Source organism: Magallana gigas, chromosome 7, assembly GCF_963853765.1.
Source record: "Magallana gigas chromosome 7, xbMagGiga1.1, whole genome shotgun sequence".
NCBI classification, from domain to species: domain Eukaryota; kingdom Metazoa; phylum Mollusca; class Bivalvia; order Ostreida; family Ostreidae; genus Magallana; species Magallana gigas.
In genome coordinates, this window is record NC_088859.1 from 19,682,593 (window position 1) to 19,697,642 (window position 15,050).

Consider the following 15,050-nt stretch of genomic DNA (forward strand, 5'->3'; position numbering starts at 1 on the left):
CCCTATAGAATTTTTTACTACTGCATGGAACAGTCTGAAAATTTGTACATATGTTGATCACCATCTGAAGATGTGCACCTGTAATTTTTTTAGGATCAGACAAGATTTAATGATTTTATGGCAGTTTTCATTTTCCTCATTCTATATATTGTTCACTGATGTTGAAAAGTAAGGGAGGTAATCCTTACAGATTTTAATAATTAATTTATAGCATTAAAATACCCTAAAATATATTTATATAAATACATTCAAATGGAGGTTTTTTGTCTTTATGTGTTAACTAAATTTATCTTTTATAAGTATTCTATCAACTGACAATGCAGAATTTTTGTTTGTCAATGATAAATTCTTAGGAGCTGGCTGAATTCATTTGTCCCAAGGAGGCCATTATCTGAGCCATGGTTTAGATGGAGCATGTGTGTATGGAAAATTGATAATCTGTAAAATGGGCAGTGGCTTTTGGGCTAATTTAAAAGGAAATAAATAATAACATTATTAAAATAAAGAAGTGAACTATTTTTAGAAGTTGTTTAAATTTATTAGTCATGCAAGTAAATTGATGAAGTGACCCTATAGGGAATTTAATTTAAATTATAGATTTAAAATTACTGATATGATTGTAGTGTTTCCGCAATTTTAAAATTGTTTGTAATATTAAATTTTCTTTTTTACATATTTTTACATAGTATGGTAATTATGGTAATGTTTTGGGATCTAGTTTATTAAATTTAACAAGCCTGTCAAAGAAAATCATATATAAAGTCCTAAGGGATCAATTTTCTGATATGGAGTTCCATTGTACCATAGCAGAAAGTGAGGAAAATTTGAAACAACTAACTGCATCTGTTAAGACTCTTATTAGAAAGATATTCAAATTTTTATCAACAGAAGAGCATTGCTTGGCTACCGGTATTTCCATTTACTGCAAAGGGTGGGATTATTGTCATTTTGTTGGTTTTCATTAAAACAATTAAATAAAAAAAAATATCATCAGATACATTAATTTGTAAATATATTACTGTTATACATATGTATTTAAAGTGATAAGTACCCCAAAGAACCCAAATGAATCCCAAGTATACCAATGAGAACCCAAAGGATACCCTTGAGAACCCCATAGATACGTCCATGGTGGAAAGTAAATTTGATGACCAAGGCCGGTCTCATTAAAAATCAAAGGGTCACTCCTGATACCCCAAGGATACCCCAATTATAAAAATTGGTAACTATTGATACCCCAGGATACTCATTGGAGTCCAAAGGTCAACTATTGGTACCCCAAGGATACCTGTAGGAACCCCAATTGCAAGGTACCCAATTGATAGAATTTAATAACCACCCCAATGGTTGTACTGTAAAACATATTACTAATTAATACCCAATTACTCAATGGAATATCATAAAAACATCTGGGCAACCCAAGGAACACTTGTGATACCATAATACATACTGGTATGATAAAAATAATGTTTCTCCTGACTTAAAATATCTGTTCACTTTGGATGAATTTAACAGTTAGTGTTGTCAAATCAGTTGAAAATCATAATCGAGTACCGTTAATCAGCAGAATTTGTTGTCTCTTACCAACTGATGATCAGCCAATATTGAATCAGTAACAAATTATATCAAATTCATGAAAATAGGGCACTAAATTTTATGTCACCACAAGGATGTCTGCAATTCTTCCGGTGAACCATTCATATGAACACTTAATATGACAATGTTTCTTCGGTGAAATTTTCAAATGAAGTGGAGAAAGATATTGTTCAGTTACAAAGACCCAAACTTGTTTTACTATTGACATAGGGGGTGTTACCCTTATTGGAGTACTTTTGAGAAAAGACAAGAAGTGATCATGGAAGTGTAGAGTGGGGCTATCTCCCCTTCGTGGGTACAACACAATGGATTGACCCATTACGCATGCAGAATGTTCACCTGAGAGGCACCAAAATACCTGTTAATTGCAGGTAGACACCCGTTGTATATTGGTGGTAGCTCTTGGACAGGGATTAAAGGGCCAACATAACCCTTTACATGTATACACAATGGTTTCACCATCACTGTTGCAATATATTTACCTACACCTACATCTCCTTGTTTATTGGTAGACAACCCTTGTGAATTTTGGGTGTCTTCCCACTTTGCTATAATTCTGAAATTTTTATGGGTGACTGATTTTAGCTAAGTGGGAATGGTGCTCAGGTAAGGGTTTCAAAGAACAAAGGAAATTAATTACAGGTAAATTATAGTCTGTTCAATTATTGACCTTAAGCAAATTTTTAATAAAAAAAAAATAACAGGCAGTTTTTTGAGATTATGTTTAAAATAAAGTTAAAAAAATTAATTAGATACTTGTAATAGAAGTAAATTTTGATAATTAAAAAGGGTTTGTTCTATCATGATTGATCGTACAAGCTAATTTTTATTTCATGTAAAATTACTTAATATTCATTCTTTTGAGGAGAAGGAAAACTATGACATTACTACCCCTTCTATGTCCCTTATCAAGAACCTTGAAAAAATAAACATTATATGGTTCAAGTTTTGGGCTGTTGATTTTAATAATGAAAAAAACTATAAATGTTAATTTTATCAGAAATGCAGAGGAATTATCACATACATCATACAAATTTGGCTATAGTGGTTATGATATAAAAGAATTAAATGCCCAACAACATGCATGTACATTAAGGACTACATTTTCAGACTGATGGAACTATTTCAATATTTTACCCCTGAAATTCAGAAAAATTCTTGTAAAAGGACTATATATATGATATGGGCCTAAAATAGCCCTCTAAAATGAACATCATCATTTTTCTTTGTACAGATATATATGTGATGTTTTTACAGAATGTTCATTTTGATTCAACTGCTCAGAATTTAGAAATATGACATCATAAAGACAACCTTTTCCTGCCATTTTTGCATTTTTAGCATAAAACAGCTTGTTTTCAAGCAGTTTTTCTTTCAGAAAAAATAGAGAGCATGCTTGAACAAACAAAATATTTTAATCAGAGATGTATCTAGCCAAGGCTAATAAGTGACAAAAAATTTTTCCCTGTTCAAGCATGCCCTCTATATTTCCCATTCATAAAAAGATAATAAAAATGTAAATTTTTGACTGATTTTGATTGAAATATAGAAATAGCGTCACTTATGACGTCATTTTCTGCCAGTGAGTTCAAAAAAATCAAAAAAATAGGTGAAAAATAAATTTACATCAACTCTTCTAAAATATAACATAACATATTATTGTACCTGAAACACTTTAAAAAATTGCGAATAATGGGGGCCAAATTTAACTCAAATCATATATATAGTTCTTTCGTACTTCAAATCACCATCTACCAGTTGAAGTGGGAAGATGGGAAGGTATCCCATTAAATGAAAGATCTTGTCCTCTCTGTTACAAAAAACGTATAGCCGATGAATTTCATTATATTTTAGAATGTGATGCAATATCACAAGTCAGAAACAAATTTATAGACAAAAATTTTTCGGCTAGACCAAATGTGTTTTAAAGTATTACATATTAGGGTATCCTTGGGGTTGTATGGTGTATCAAGAGTTATAAATCTGTATGATTAGGGTATCTTTTTGAGTTCCTTGGGATTTCTGTGGGGTTCCCTAGGGTTTATAGAGGTTTTTAGAGGCGTGTCTGGGATACCAAAGAGTCCCCAGTGGTATCAAGAATTTTTAATTTGAATTATTAGGCTATATCCTTGGGGTTCCATTGGGTTCTATGGGGTATCAAGTTTTATGAATCTGTATTATAAGGGTATCCTTTAAGTTCCTTGGGGTATCCGTGGGGTTCCGTGGGATACCTAATGGTGTCTGGGATATCAAAAAGCCCCAAGGGTGTATCCAGAGATATAAAATTGTGTTATTAGGGTATCCTTGGGGTTCATTTGGGTATCAAAAGTTATATTACTGGGTATCCTTGGAGTTCCTTGAGGTATCCATAGGGTGTGTCAGGGATAACAATGGGGTATCTGTATTATTACTATTAGAGTACTATTAGGGTATCCTTTAGGTTTCTTGGGGTTCCCATGGGGTTCCCTGGGATACCTTGTGATTTGTCTAGGATATCAAAGAGACCCAAAAAGTATCAAGAGATATAGTGTATCCTTGGAGTTCCATAGGATATCAACAGTTATAAAATTTATATAACCAATACATGTATAAGAGTATCCCTAGAGTTCCTTGGGGTATCCGTGGGTTTTGTCTGAGATACCAATGAGTCCCTACGGGTATCAAGAATTTAAATTTGTATTATTAAGTTATCCTTTAAGTTCCTTGAGGTATCCTTGGGGTTCTGTGGTGTATCAAGAGTTATGATTCTGTATTATTAGGGTATTCTTGGAGTTCCTTGGGATATCCCTGGGGTTCCCTGGGATTCTTCGAGGTGTATCTGGAATACCAATGAGTCCCCAGGGTTATCAAGAGTTTTAAATTTGTATTACAACGTATTACGGTATCCTTGGGGTTCTATGGAGTATCAAGATTTATGATTCTGTATTATTAGGGTATTCTTGGAGTTCCTTGGGATATCCCTGGGGTTCCCTGGGATTCTTCGAGGTGTATCTGGAATACCAATGAGTCCCCAGGGTTATCAAGAGTTTTAAATTTGTATTACAACGTATTACGGTATCCTTGGGGTTTTATGGAGTATCAAGATTTATGATTCTGTATTATTAGGGTATTTTTGGAGTTCCTTGGGATATCCATGGGGTTCCCTGTGGTTCTTAGAGGTGTATCTGGAATACCAATGAGTCCCCAGGGTTATCAAGAGTTTTACATTTGTATTACAATGTATTAGGGTATCCTTGGGGTTCTATGGAGTATTAAGAGTTATGATTCTGTATTATTAGGGTATTCTTGGAGTTCCTTGGGATATCCTTGGAGTTCCCTGTGGTTCTTAGAGGTGTGTCTGGAATACCAATGAGTCCCCCAATCTCTCACCAGAGGGCGTATTACGCTGTGCTTCAACACCTCTGTTATCGTCTAAATTACAAGAATCTTGTAAAAACTAAAGTATTTTATTTTATTCTCTAACTTTGTTAATTTTGAAAAGTAAAAATAAGAATGTAGATTTGATGAACATTTTTTTGCATCTTAAACGTGGTATATATTTATTAAACCTCAAAAAATTAATGGACTATTTTGTTTTGATTCGGTATTTACTTTCACTTTCACTTCTAAACATGGAGGCAAAGTTAAAAGACATAGTTGCTGCATACGATCCCGATATTAAGCTACGAAAAGAACAAGAACAGGCTCTATTGTTTTTAATGAAAGAAAAAGGTGATTTGTTGGTAAACTTACCCGTGGGTTTTGGAAAAAGCCTAATATACCATCTTTTACCGCAGGCCCTAGCAACCCACAGAATATCCCCCGTTGTGATAGTAGTGTCCCCTTTAAATATTATTCATAAAGACCAGATGGAAGACTTGAAAAAACATGGCATTTCTGCGTGTAGACTAAACATCTGTTCGAAAGTTGAGGAGACTACGGATGATGAAGATATGGGATCATTTGAATTGGACTCGACGGGGGTTGATCTAGATAATGTTATACATGGCCGATATTCCGTATTATTGTGTCACCCAGAGGCCCTTCTTAACACTAAGAAAGGGTACTCTCTGTTAATCGACCCTGCTTTTAAGAAAAACGTAGTTGGCGTTGTCATAGATGAATGCCACATAATAGAAAAATGGTATGCAATTCATTTCACAATAAATACATGTAATGTACAGTACCGATTAGACCCAACCTAACAGAAAATAAACCCAAACTAAACCCTGGGTTTACTTCGGGTTTACTAGAGTGGACCCAGAGTAAACCCAGAGTGGACACAGAGAGTAAACCCAGTCAGAAGTATACCCCTGAAAGCAGACGCTAACTGTGTATTCGGAATATACAGAGGGTAGGAATTGCAGGCAGTAAGATGGTAAGATAAAATACTTGTCTGCTTCACACTTCAGTGCATACAGTTGACCTCAAAAGCAATTTCAAAGTAAACCCAAAGTAAACCCCGAGTGGACCCAAATTTTCAAAAAAGTAAACCCCAAGTAAACCAAAAAAGTAAACCCGGGGTTTAGTTGGGGTTTACTCTGGTGTTAGGTTTGGTTTGGTCTGATCGGTACTGTAGCTGTCATGACAATTTTAATTATCTAAATAGACTTTTCATTATTATCTATTTTTTGGATTCTGTTGTTATTTAATGTACAACTCACCATCATCTTATTAATCTAACAATATTAACAGTCTTCTAATTGTATTTAAAATACTATTTTTTGTTTCACAATTAAGGGGAGATGAATTCAGAACTGCATTTAAGAGGTTAGGAACCCTCAAAGTCTTCTTCCCTGATGTTCCTTTTGTTGCCCTTAGTGGTACTCTCACTAGAGAACAAAAGATTACTATTCCAAAACATCTGTGTTTAGTGAAACATGAAATAATAGAAACAACACCAGATAGACCAAATATATTTCTTGAGAAAAAGCAAAAACAGTCTGGTATAGATGTTCTTAGTCAGTACGAGCAGATAATATATCAAGTATGTGATGAGCTGTACAAGAAGCGAGAGTTGTATCCTGTGACATTACTTTTTATTCCAATATTCTATATGAGTGAAGCACTGAGATACCTAAATAGCATATTTGGCATTCAAAATATTTACAGTTCCATATACAGTGCCTTATGTACTGGACAGGATAATGAAGTCATTGATGCAACAATTAATGAATTAAAAAAAGAAAACCCGAGAATTCGTTTGGTGCTAACCACCTCTATATCGGGCATGGGTTTTGACCCCAGTAATGTTACCCAAGTTATCCATGCCTGTCCTCCAAGAGATTTATCTCAGTATTTTCAGGAAGTGGGAAGAGCTGGCCGCCGAGGACAGCGATCACATGCAGTTCTTTACTACAACAATCAGGACATTGCTTGCAATTTACCAGGAATCCATGAAAATATTATTAATTACTGCAAAAATAACTCAATGTGTTTAAGAGATCAGCTTTTATCTACATTTGGTTTTACAAAAGACAAAACCATCACTGGTTGTGAATGCTGTTCATGCTGCATTACACAATGTCAATGTACAAAGTGTTCTGAGAAAGATGCCATATGAACAAATTAAATATGAACTTTAATTCCTTAATTTTTTTTTAGCTTTTTGATACTTGTCTATACATATATTGAAAAATATATATACATGCAAACAATTATAATATACATCCATCCATCCATCCAGACAAACATCAAGTATTATACATGTACATGTAATACCAGACATATTCAATTATGATATTTCAGCTAAATTCATTACACACAAAAAAAAACATCCATTCAAGCTTCCAGTATACTATAGCATTACATACATATCCAAAAGTAATGTTGGCTAGAAATTTAGTAAAGGTGCCAAAACTTCTAAATATCTTCCTATATGAAAAACCAAGCTTATGAAATGACTGTATGATGTATAATTCAACCTTTGAAAAAAGAGAAAACTTCAATAATATAAAGCAAATGATAAAGATGAGGAAGAAAAATGATTATCTGCAATGAACTGAAATGTTCATATGATCCATGGTATAAAACAGAAAACAAATATTTGTGAACTCTTTGATCACTTTGACAGAGATGACAATGCATTATATGTATCTGTGTATCACAGGTGATTTAATCAAGGGAGTGTAAGGTATACACAATACATACAAACATCAATATACAAACATTAAATGCATTATATGCATATACCATAATAACTGTATTATACCACTGACTATTTTTACAGAAACACAAGCTATAAAATACCAACTGAAAAGAAAATCACTAAAAATTAAAATTGGTCAAAATATTAATTAAAACTGCATGCTTTATCAATAAATAAAATAGTTCGTAATAAAAATTCAGATAGAATATTCCCCCCAAAAGTGTTTTATGAAAATCCCCTATTAAATCGAAATGGAAAAAAATGATCATAAACTTAATAAAGTTAGTCTTCTTCCCAATCATCTTGCTCCTCTTCATCCTCCTCTTCCTCCACTGGAACTACCTGTCCACGAGTAAGCCTCCTTATAAGGTGATTTATCCAGTCTTTCATGTTTGGCACATTTTCAGTTGTAACAGGAATAGGATGGAGAGATGAAAATCCTTGACACTTTCGTCCAGGTATGTATTGAAATGGGCGAATTTTTCGAAGTTCCCTGCTAACGATAATTTGATCATTCACGGAAACCGTCTTGGAATGACGACCACTTTTGGGCTTAATTTGCAAGCAGTTGTCCATTTGGGAACAAATCTCTGCAATAGCATCTGCTGATGCTGTGGCTCTTGAAATGGATTTCTCAGTCTTGTTAGCGCCGAGACTTCGTATAAGGCTCTTTTGGTTGCACACGGAATGTTCCTGCACTAAATCACTCTCAACACATTTACCCTTCCCACCAATGGTGTTAACAAATGATCCCTCTAGCACTCGCAAACTTTGCAGAGGAGATAATAAGTGTTCTGTTTGGAGGACATAATTGACATTTTCCACCAAGTATTTACTTAGTTTAGAATGAGAATAAAAAAATGGGATGGCATACTTGCAGTTAAGTACTGCTCTGTGGATATCTCCCTCTTTAGCAGTGTCATGCATTTCAATAACATGCAGGTACCAGTGACATAGAAGCATGCAGTAATTGTATACTTCATCCTCTTCTTTGTAGCATGTTTTCTCTTCGGATGTCTGAATGATGAACTGTTGCCCATTCACAAGTATAGTGCTTCTTTTCTCCACTCTTTCTTGATATTCATTTCTTCTGGGTATCAAATGTGGTGTCTCCAACAATCCATAACCAAAGTATTTCATAAATTTTTGGATGATATCCAAAAGAAAAGATTTCTGTTGATCTTTTGGTTGATGACTCAAATCGTCAAAGTCTCGATGCTGAGGCTTACTGTCCATGTCCTCCATGTTGAAGAATTCCATGAACTGCTCTGTGATCATTCCCTCACCAACTGTCATCAAAAGGTCAAAATGAGGCTGAAACCTTCCTTTAACTTTGCCATTCACATTGGAGCGTTGCAGCAGAGTCTTGAAGTATGCCAGAGTTGGAGGAGTATTGCTTGTCTTGTATAGTGCTTTAAAGCATTTCTAAAGTACAGATAACAAAAATAAAACTGTATAGTGAGATTATCTAGTAAGATTTTTAATCAATGCCAAATAATTTATATTTTTGAATATTTAAATCATATTTTGCAAACAAGAAAAATTAAGGTACATGTATCTTCACTACAGTCTGCAAATCTCTCACCAAATGGCGTATTACATGTATCTAAGGATATCATTCTTACTTGCAACATACTGTAGTTACTGGTACACTTAACATGGTATACATATTGAAATTTATCTGCAATTCAATTTAGTTTACCTCAAGAAAGTCTTGCTTATTGTGCCACATTTCACAAACAATAGGATGTAGGTCATCCAGTCTCCTCTCAGGAGTAACAGAGAGACATCTGATGTTCTTTGCTTCCTGTAGTCTGACTCTGGTCAGCTGGTCGCCACCAACTGGTACACCAAACTTCCTCAAGACATCTGTGTTACCTGTTGATAATTAAAAGATGCATAAAAACATCTGCTATTTATATGTAAATGTAAACACTATCTGCAGTTGTTAGTCTTAACACTTACCAAAAGCTTCTGTGAACATTTTGATCAGCTGGTCTTCATATGTGTCCATTATACACAGGCAGTCCTCGTGTTTGGCTTCATTCCTAAACTGGATAGGAAGTGGGTACACCAAAGACTTGGCTTCCATCTTCTTAGAATACTCATGGGGCAAATGCTCAGGAATAAGTTTCTTGTAGCTCTGGAATGCAGGCAGCTTACACAGGATTCTTGCCAGTAAAACGCTATATGCATATGCAAGTCTCTCTTGTTTCAGACTTCCTGATGTCAACAGCACATCATCAGCTGTGAGCTTGTTTGCTTCAACATTTGGCTTTGTGTTCGACATGTCTGTGGTTGCAATTCGGCTGAATATTACATTTGATGTAAACAGATGAAGGTCTTGGTTTCTTTTTTCTGATGTAAGTTTTGAGGTTTTCACATATATATCAAGGTTATCACCTACCAAAAAAAAAAAAATGTCCCATATTCAAAATTCTGCCACATGCTGTCATTATTGTAATTAAAGAAACACAGCAGCCATGAAAGGGGATGATCATCCACACATACACAAAAACAACATACCAACCATGTCCTTATAATAAGCATACTTTCAAAATGTATTTCAAATCCATTATCAACAAAGGTTGTTTTTTTTTATTCATTAACAATGATCAATAAGCTTTCTATAATCCTTTTTAAATAACCTAGAGCAGATATCTTCATTGACCTCTTTCATTGTTTTTAAAATGAGGAAGCAATCAGCTACAATTCTGAGTTAAAAGAAAAATATTTGATCATGGTCAATCATAGATGTTGCAAAATAATTTTTAACCTCCTAATCTTGAATGTTTTGAAAATTACAAATCTCAATTTTTAACTTAATGCATGTTATAAATAAGGTATTTTAAAAGTTATCAATAAATATTAATTACCTGTTATCTTGACTAGTGGATTTGATTTTAGACTCTCTGTAATCAGCTTCAAAGAACAGTCGTGCACACTTTCTTGGAACCTTATTCTATTTGAAGTTGATAATGTCAGTCCAAGATGGTTCAACCTTGTCTGTGCCTAAAATTCAAAGAATGCATATCTTCAATGGTCTAAAGTGAAAGTGATTGTGATATATATTTAAAATTTTTTTTTAATTTTAAAATTATGTTTGGAAATTACTACCGGTATATATTTTTAAATTAGAATTATCACCCTACATTTTCTTTATAAATTACCAATAAATTGGAAAAGTCAATATAAATATAATTATAAGTAACCTTGAAATAATTAATTTGAAACAAAAAATATATTTCACATTTCTTACCGTACAGTCCACAAGAATTCTGAACAGTAAAACAAATCAACTGGAGCTTTCCCAAGAAACAGTTCTAAAAGAACAACAGGCAACAAAACTGAACAAATCTAAAAATCAAACGGAGATAAAACAAATAGACAGGAATGAAATTTATTCATTTCACTTCATTCAACTTGTTTTATCTCTTTTTCAGAAACAAGTGTTAGTGTGTGACCGGTATACATTGTTTAATAAATAGATGCAGTAATTTATTACATGCATATCATACCTAACTACAGTACACTTTAATATTATATGTTGAATGAAACTTTGATACGAAAAAAAAGTAAACAAGAAAAATGTCACATGTATATTATATGTATATTATATGTGTATATATATATAAATATAGGATCTAATGTGTGGTATGATACTATATCATAATGATTTGTATTCATTAAGTTGTGTGTTTTTTTACCCCTGAGCCTTCGCAAAGGGATGAAAAAACCCACAAAACTCATTGAATACAAATCGTATACCACTACAAATCATGAAAGATTCTTTTTATCACATGTTTTTGTAAATTTCTTATTTTCTTACATTTCATGTTGGAAAGAGGAAAAAGTTCCTTACAAAACAAACAAAAAATTATTTAAAGTGTATTTAAAATTTTTCCAAAAACAAGTTTACAAAAATGTGTATAATATGTAATAATTATAAGTAATTCTGCTCTTGACATATTTTTAAACAAACTAATGACACACATATTGTTGTGTTCAATGTGTTGTGTTATATTATGGCGTCACGCCACGTAAGGACACTTGGAATATGAAAAAAATATGTAATGGATGATATCCAAGGCTACAAACATGTGATAAATTTATATATCTATATATATATATATATATAAAATTATAAAGCATAAATGATCAAAATTTCAAATAATGCAAATTCTGTACATCTCTCAATATTGTTTAGTGTATTAATTAAATTAAATTAAAATAAGCCACTGTAGATTTCTAATTCTTTCATTCTGTTAATGCAAAATATTGACGTATAATTTGATAGGAATTTAAGGGCTAATTTTAATTACCGTAAACTAAATATGTTTCACTGTAAGGTTGAAAAAATTAATAGAATTCATAAATGTAATGTCTTATGAGCATAAATTTGAATAAATTACCAGTATAAAAGCAATCAAAAAGCTTATTTGTAGACAAAATATAAATTGAGAGATAAGCAAGCCAATAACAATAAATTTAAATGAATGTTAGTATTTAACAATTGGAAAATAATTAATTATGAACTTGAAATGCCCATGCAGAGCCAACTTTAGTTACATTTCAATAAATGGTAGATACCCTATCATCTAGTCCTCCTTTGATGGCAATGGCAGTAGTAAGCCTCTGAAATGCTGAGAGGTTATGAAACCTGTGTTTCATCAATATGGCATAGGAAGCTGCAAGGATGGGAATCAAAGATGGGGCCACTTTTCCATTTGCAGGAATGGCAGCACAACAGAGTACCTCCAGTAACAACGGAACTCTACAATAATAATGATAATTGTGTTACTTACAGCCTTAATCAAGTAAATATAATAGAGATCTTTACAATAAATCTGTAATGTAGATATTTAGTTACTATAAATACTGGTGTGATTTTTTTATCAACTGAATAATCCTTAACTGAACCAAAGAAAGAAAACTGAGAATTTTCTTCAAATAAATAAATGGTTTTTATAGATGTATAAATCTCTTGATTAGACTATTAAGTGTCAGTTTATGTATAATATTACACTATTTCTGTCTTAATTTTACCTTTTCCTCATTTCCAAAATGATGTCTTGCAGAAAATGTTCCGTGTTGTCTAACAAATCTGTAATTCCTCTGTATTTCTGCAACACTGATGAAAATACTGCAGTTCTTGATGTCAAACTCTGACACTGGCTTCTCAAGTCTAGCATTGCCTCCTCATTTTTCTCTTTCATTTCCTTGAACACGTCAGAGATGACATCAAGAACTGCATTATTCTCCGTCTCCGTCTCAGTCTGTGATAGAGGCTTGGACACATAATCATGTTCAATGACTGGGGAAACGCTGGGATTCACAGCACTGACACAATCAACAGTAACAGAATCAAGTTTCAACATTTTCCTCGATTTAGGCAATACAGGAAGTTGAATGTTTGACGCAGAACGAGGTGTCAAAGGAGAGAGAGCACCTCGTTTACACACGGATACGTTTAAAAAAGACTGTGTTGAATGTTTACATTTCTCAATGAAATCATTAACACTGATAACACGAGAATAACAATTCCTACAAACCACGGGCCCTGGAAGTTATTGTAAATATATTGCATGTGCATGTATAAAAAAGTAAGGGTAGGACACTCTTTTTGGGGCGAAATCGGGTTTGACAAAGTCTGGGCGTTCCTCAAACGAAATTTCGCGATAAATCGTTCAAGTATACTTTACTTACGACATATGTATACATTCGTTTCGCTCCAATGCTGTTACGTCGAAGAAAAAGGTGTTTTTATACATCCAAGTGCCTAAGAATTTCGCTAGACTGGTTTACATCCGGTTTAATCGCAGTGAATCGAAAGATAAGTTCTGATTGGTTAATAATAAAATAAATCTGCTCGTAAATAAGGTGGCGAAACTGATAACAATTTATGGTGAGTATGTATCAGATGTTTGAAAGGAGTTATGTATATAGATACTGGGTAGTTTGGCCTTTCAACAATGAAATGCGAGAATAATGAAGAAGATTGACAAATATCGATAAGAAATTAAAGAATTTATTTCATTATTGACCAATCAGAACTTACCTTTCAATTTACCTTTCGATTCACTGCGATTAAACCGGATGTAAACCAGTCTAGCGAAATTCTTAGGCACTTGGATGTATAAAAACACCTTTTTCTTCGACGTAACAGCATTGGAGCGGAACGAATGTATACATATGTCGTAAGTAAAGTATACTTGAACGATTTATCGCGAAATTTCGTTTGAGAACGCCCAGACTTTGTCAAACCCGATTTCGCCCCAAAAAGAGTGTCCTACCCTTACTTTTTTATACATGCACTTGCAATATATTTACAATAACTTCCAGGGCCCGTGCTACAAACCATTGCATCTCTGCGCATTAGTTCATGCTGATATGTCTGTCCAATTATGTTGTTCAACTTTTCCTGAAAGTTTTCTTTTATCGCTTTTCTTCCAGAAAGTTTAAAACAAGTCGCATTTTTTGTAAAACACAAAAAACAGTCAATAGCCACACTCTTAGTTGGCGTCGAGGCCGCCATTTTGTTCCAAGCAAAACAATTTGATATTCACGTGATAAGCCGGACTATTTTTTAGACGATAACAGAGGTGTTAGTGAAGCTTGCGGAACGCGCCCTCTGGTGAGAGATTGATGAGTCCCCATGGGTACCAAGAGTTTAAAATTTGTGTTATTCGGGTATCCTTGAGGTTCCTTGGGGTTCTATGGTGTATCAGGAGTTATAAATCTGTATTATTAGGTTATCTTTGGGGTTCCTTGGGGTATAATTGGGGTACCAAGGGTAAGGGGTGACCCTTGCACTCTAATGAGACCCCTTGGGTATCAATAGTTATTCATTTCTGTCATTGGGGTATCCTTGGGGTTTCCTTGGGGTTTCCTTGGGGTTCCTTGGGGTTCCTTGGGGTTTCCTTGGGGTTCCTTGGGGTTAAAAGACGTGCCGCAGTATACCCCATGTATCATATGGTCTCCAAAATAAATGTAAGGGATAAACTTATCTTCTGATTTTTTTTTTTTTGCTATAAGTAAACATGATATTGCATCTGGTTTGTTTGAGCATAACAGATATGGCAGATTGACGCACAGATTTAGATTACACAAAACATAATTCATTTACTATTTTATTCTGATATTATTTGATATACGACTATTTTTACAAAATTTTAGAAATACATATATCTCTTTTGAAGAAAATGTCAGCTCAATGCCTTAAATTAATCATATTGAGTATAACTTTATGCCAATCATTATCATGGTGAGGAGCAGAAATTTGTCTCCTTTTTGCTAGAGAAAATTATTCAATGAAAAATATGATATA

The 15,050-nt window shown here is 33.6% G+C and overlaps 1 protein-coding gene and 1 long non-coding RNA gene across 3 annotated transcripts; one reads left to right on the top strand and one right to left on the bottom strand.

Annotated features, from left to right (window-relative positions):
* The first annotated feature begins 961 nt into the window (after window positions 1–961).
* LOC136269867 (uncharacterized) lies at window positions 962–4,475 on the top strand. The gene is made up of 2 exons (XR_010707433.1): window positions 962–2,208; window positions 2,239–4,475. It is a non-coding gene; the product is annotated as an uncharacterized lncRNA (long non-coding RNA).
* A 2,000-nt stretch (window positions 4,476–6,475) lies between these two features.
* On the bottom strand, window positions 6,476–13,272 carry LOC117683196 (uncharacterized). 2 transcript variants are annotated; one of them, XM_034452207.2, is made up of 7 exons: window positions 12,770–13,272; window positions 12,314–12,497; window positions 10,983–11,046; window positions 10,600–10,735; window positions 9,689–10,126; window positions 9,426–9,601; window positions 6,476–9,148 (listed from the first exon to the last, which is right to left on the bottom strand). In XM_034452207.2, exons 5-7 carry the CDS (start codon window positions 10,011–10,013, stop codon window positions 8,006–8,008), a joined length of 1,644 nt encoding a protein of 547 aa, XP_034308098.2. In that variant the 5' UTR covers window positions 10,014–10,126; window positions 10,600–10,735; window positions 10,983–11,046; window positions 12,314–12,497; window positions 12,770–13,272; the 3' UTR covers window positions 6,476–8,005. The 2 variants fall into 2 exon arrangements, with proteins under 2 accessions (XP_034308098.2, XP_065921437.1); XM_066065365.1 differs by having other exon boundaries at window positions 10,983–11,080.
* Between the last annotated feature and the right edge of the window lie 1,778 nt (window positions 13,273–15,050).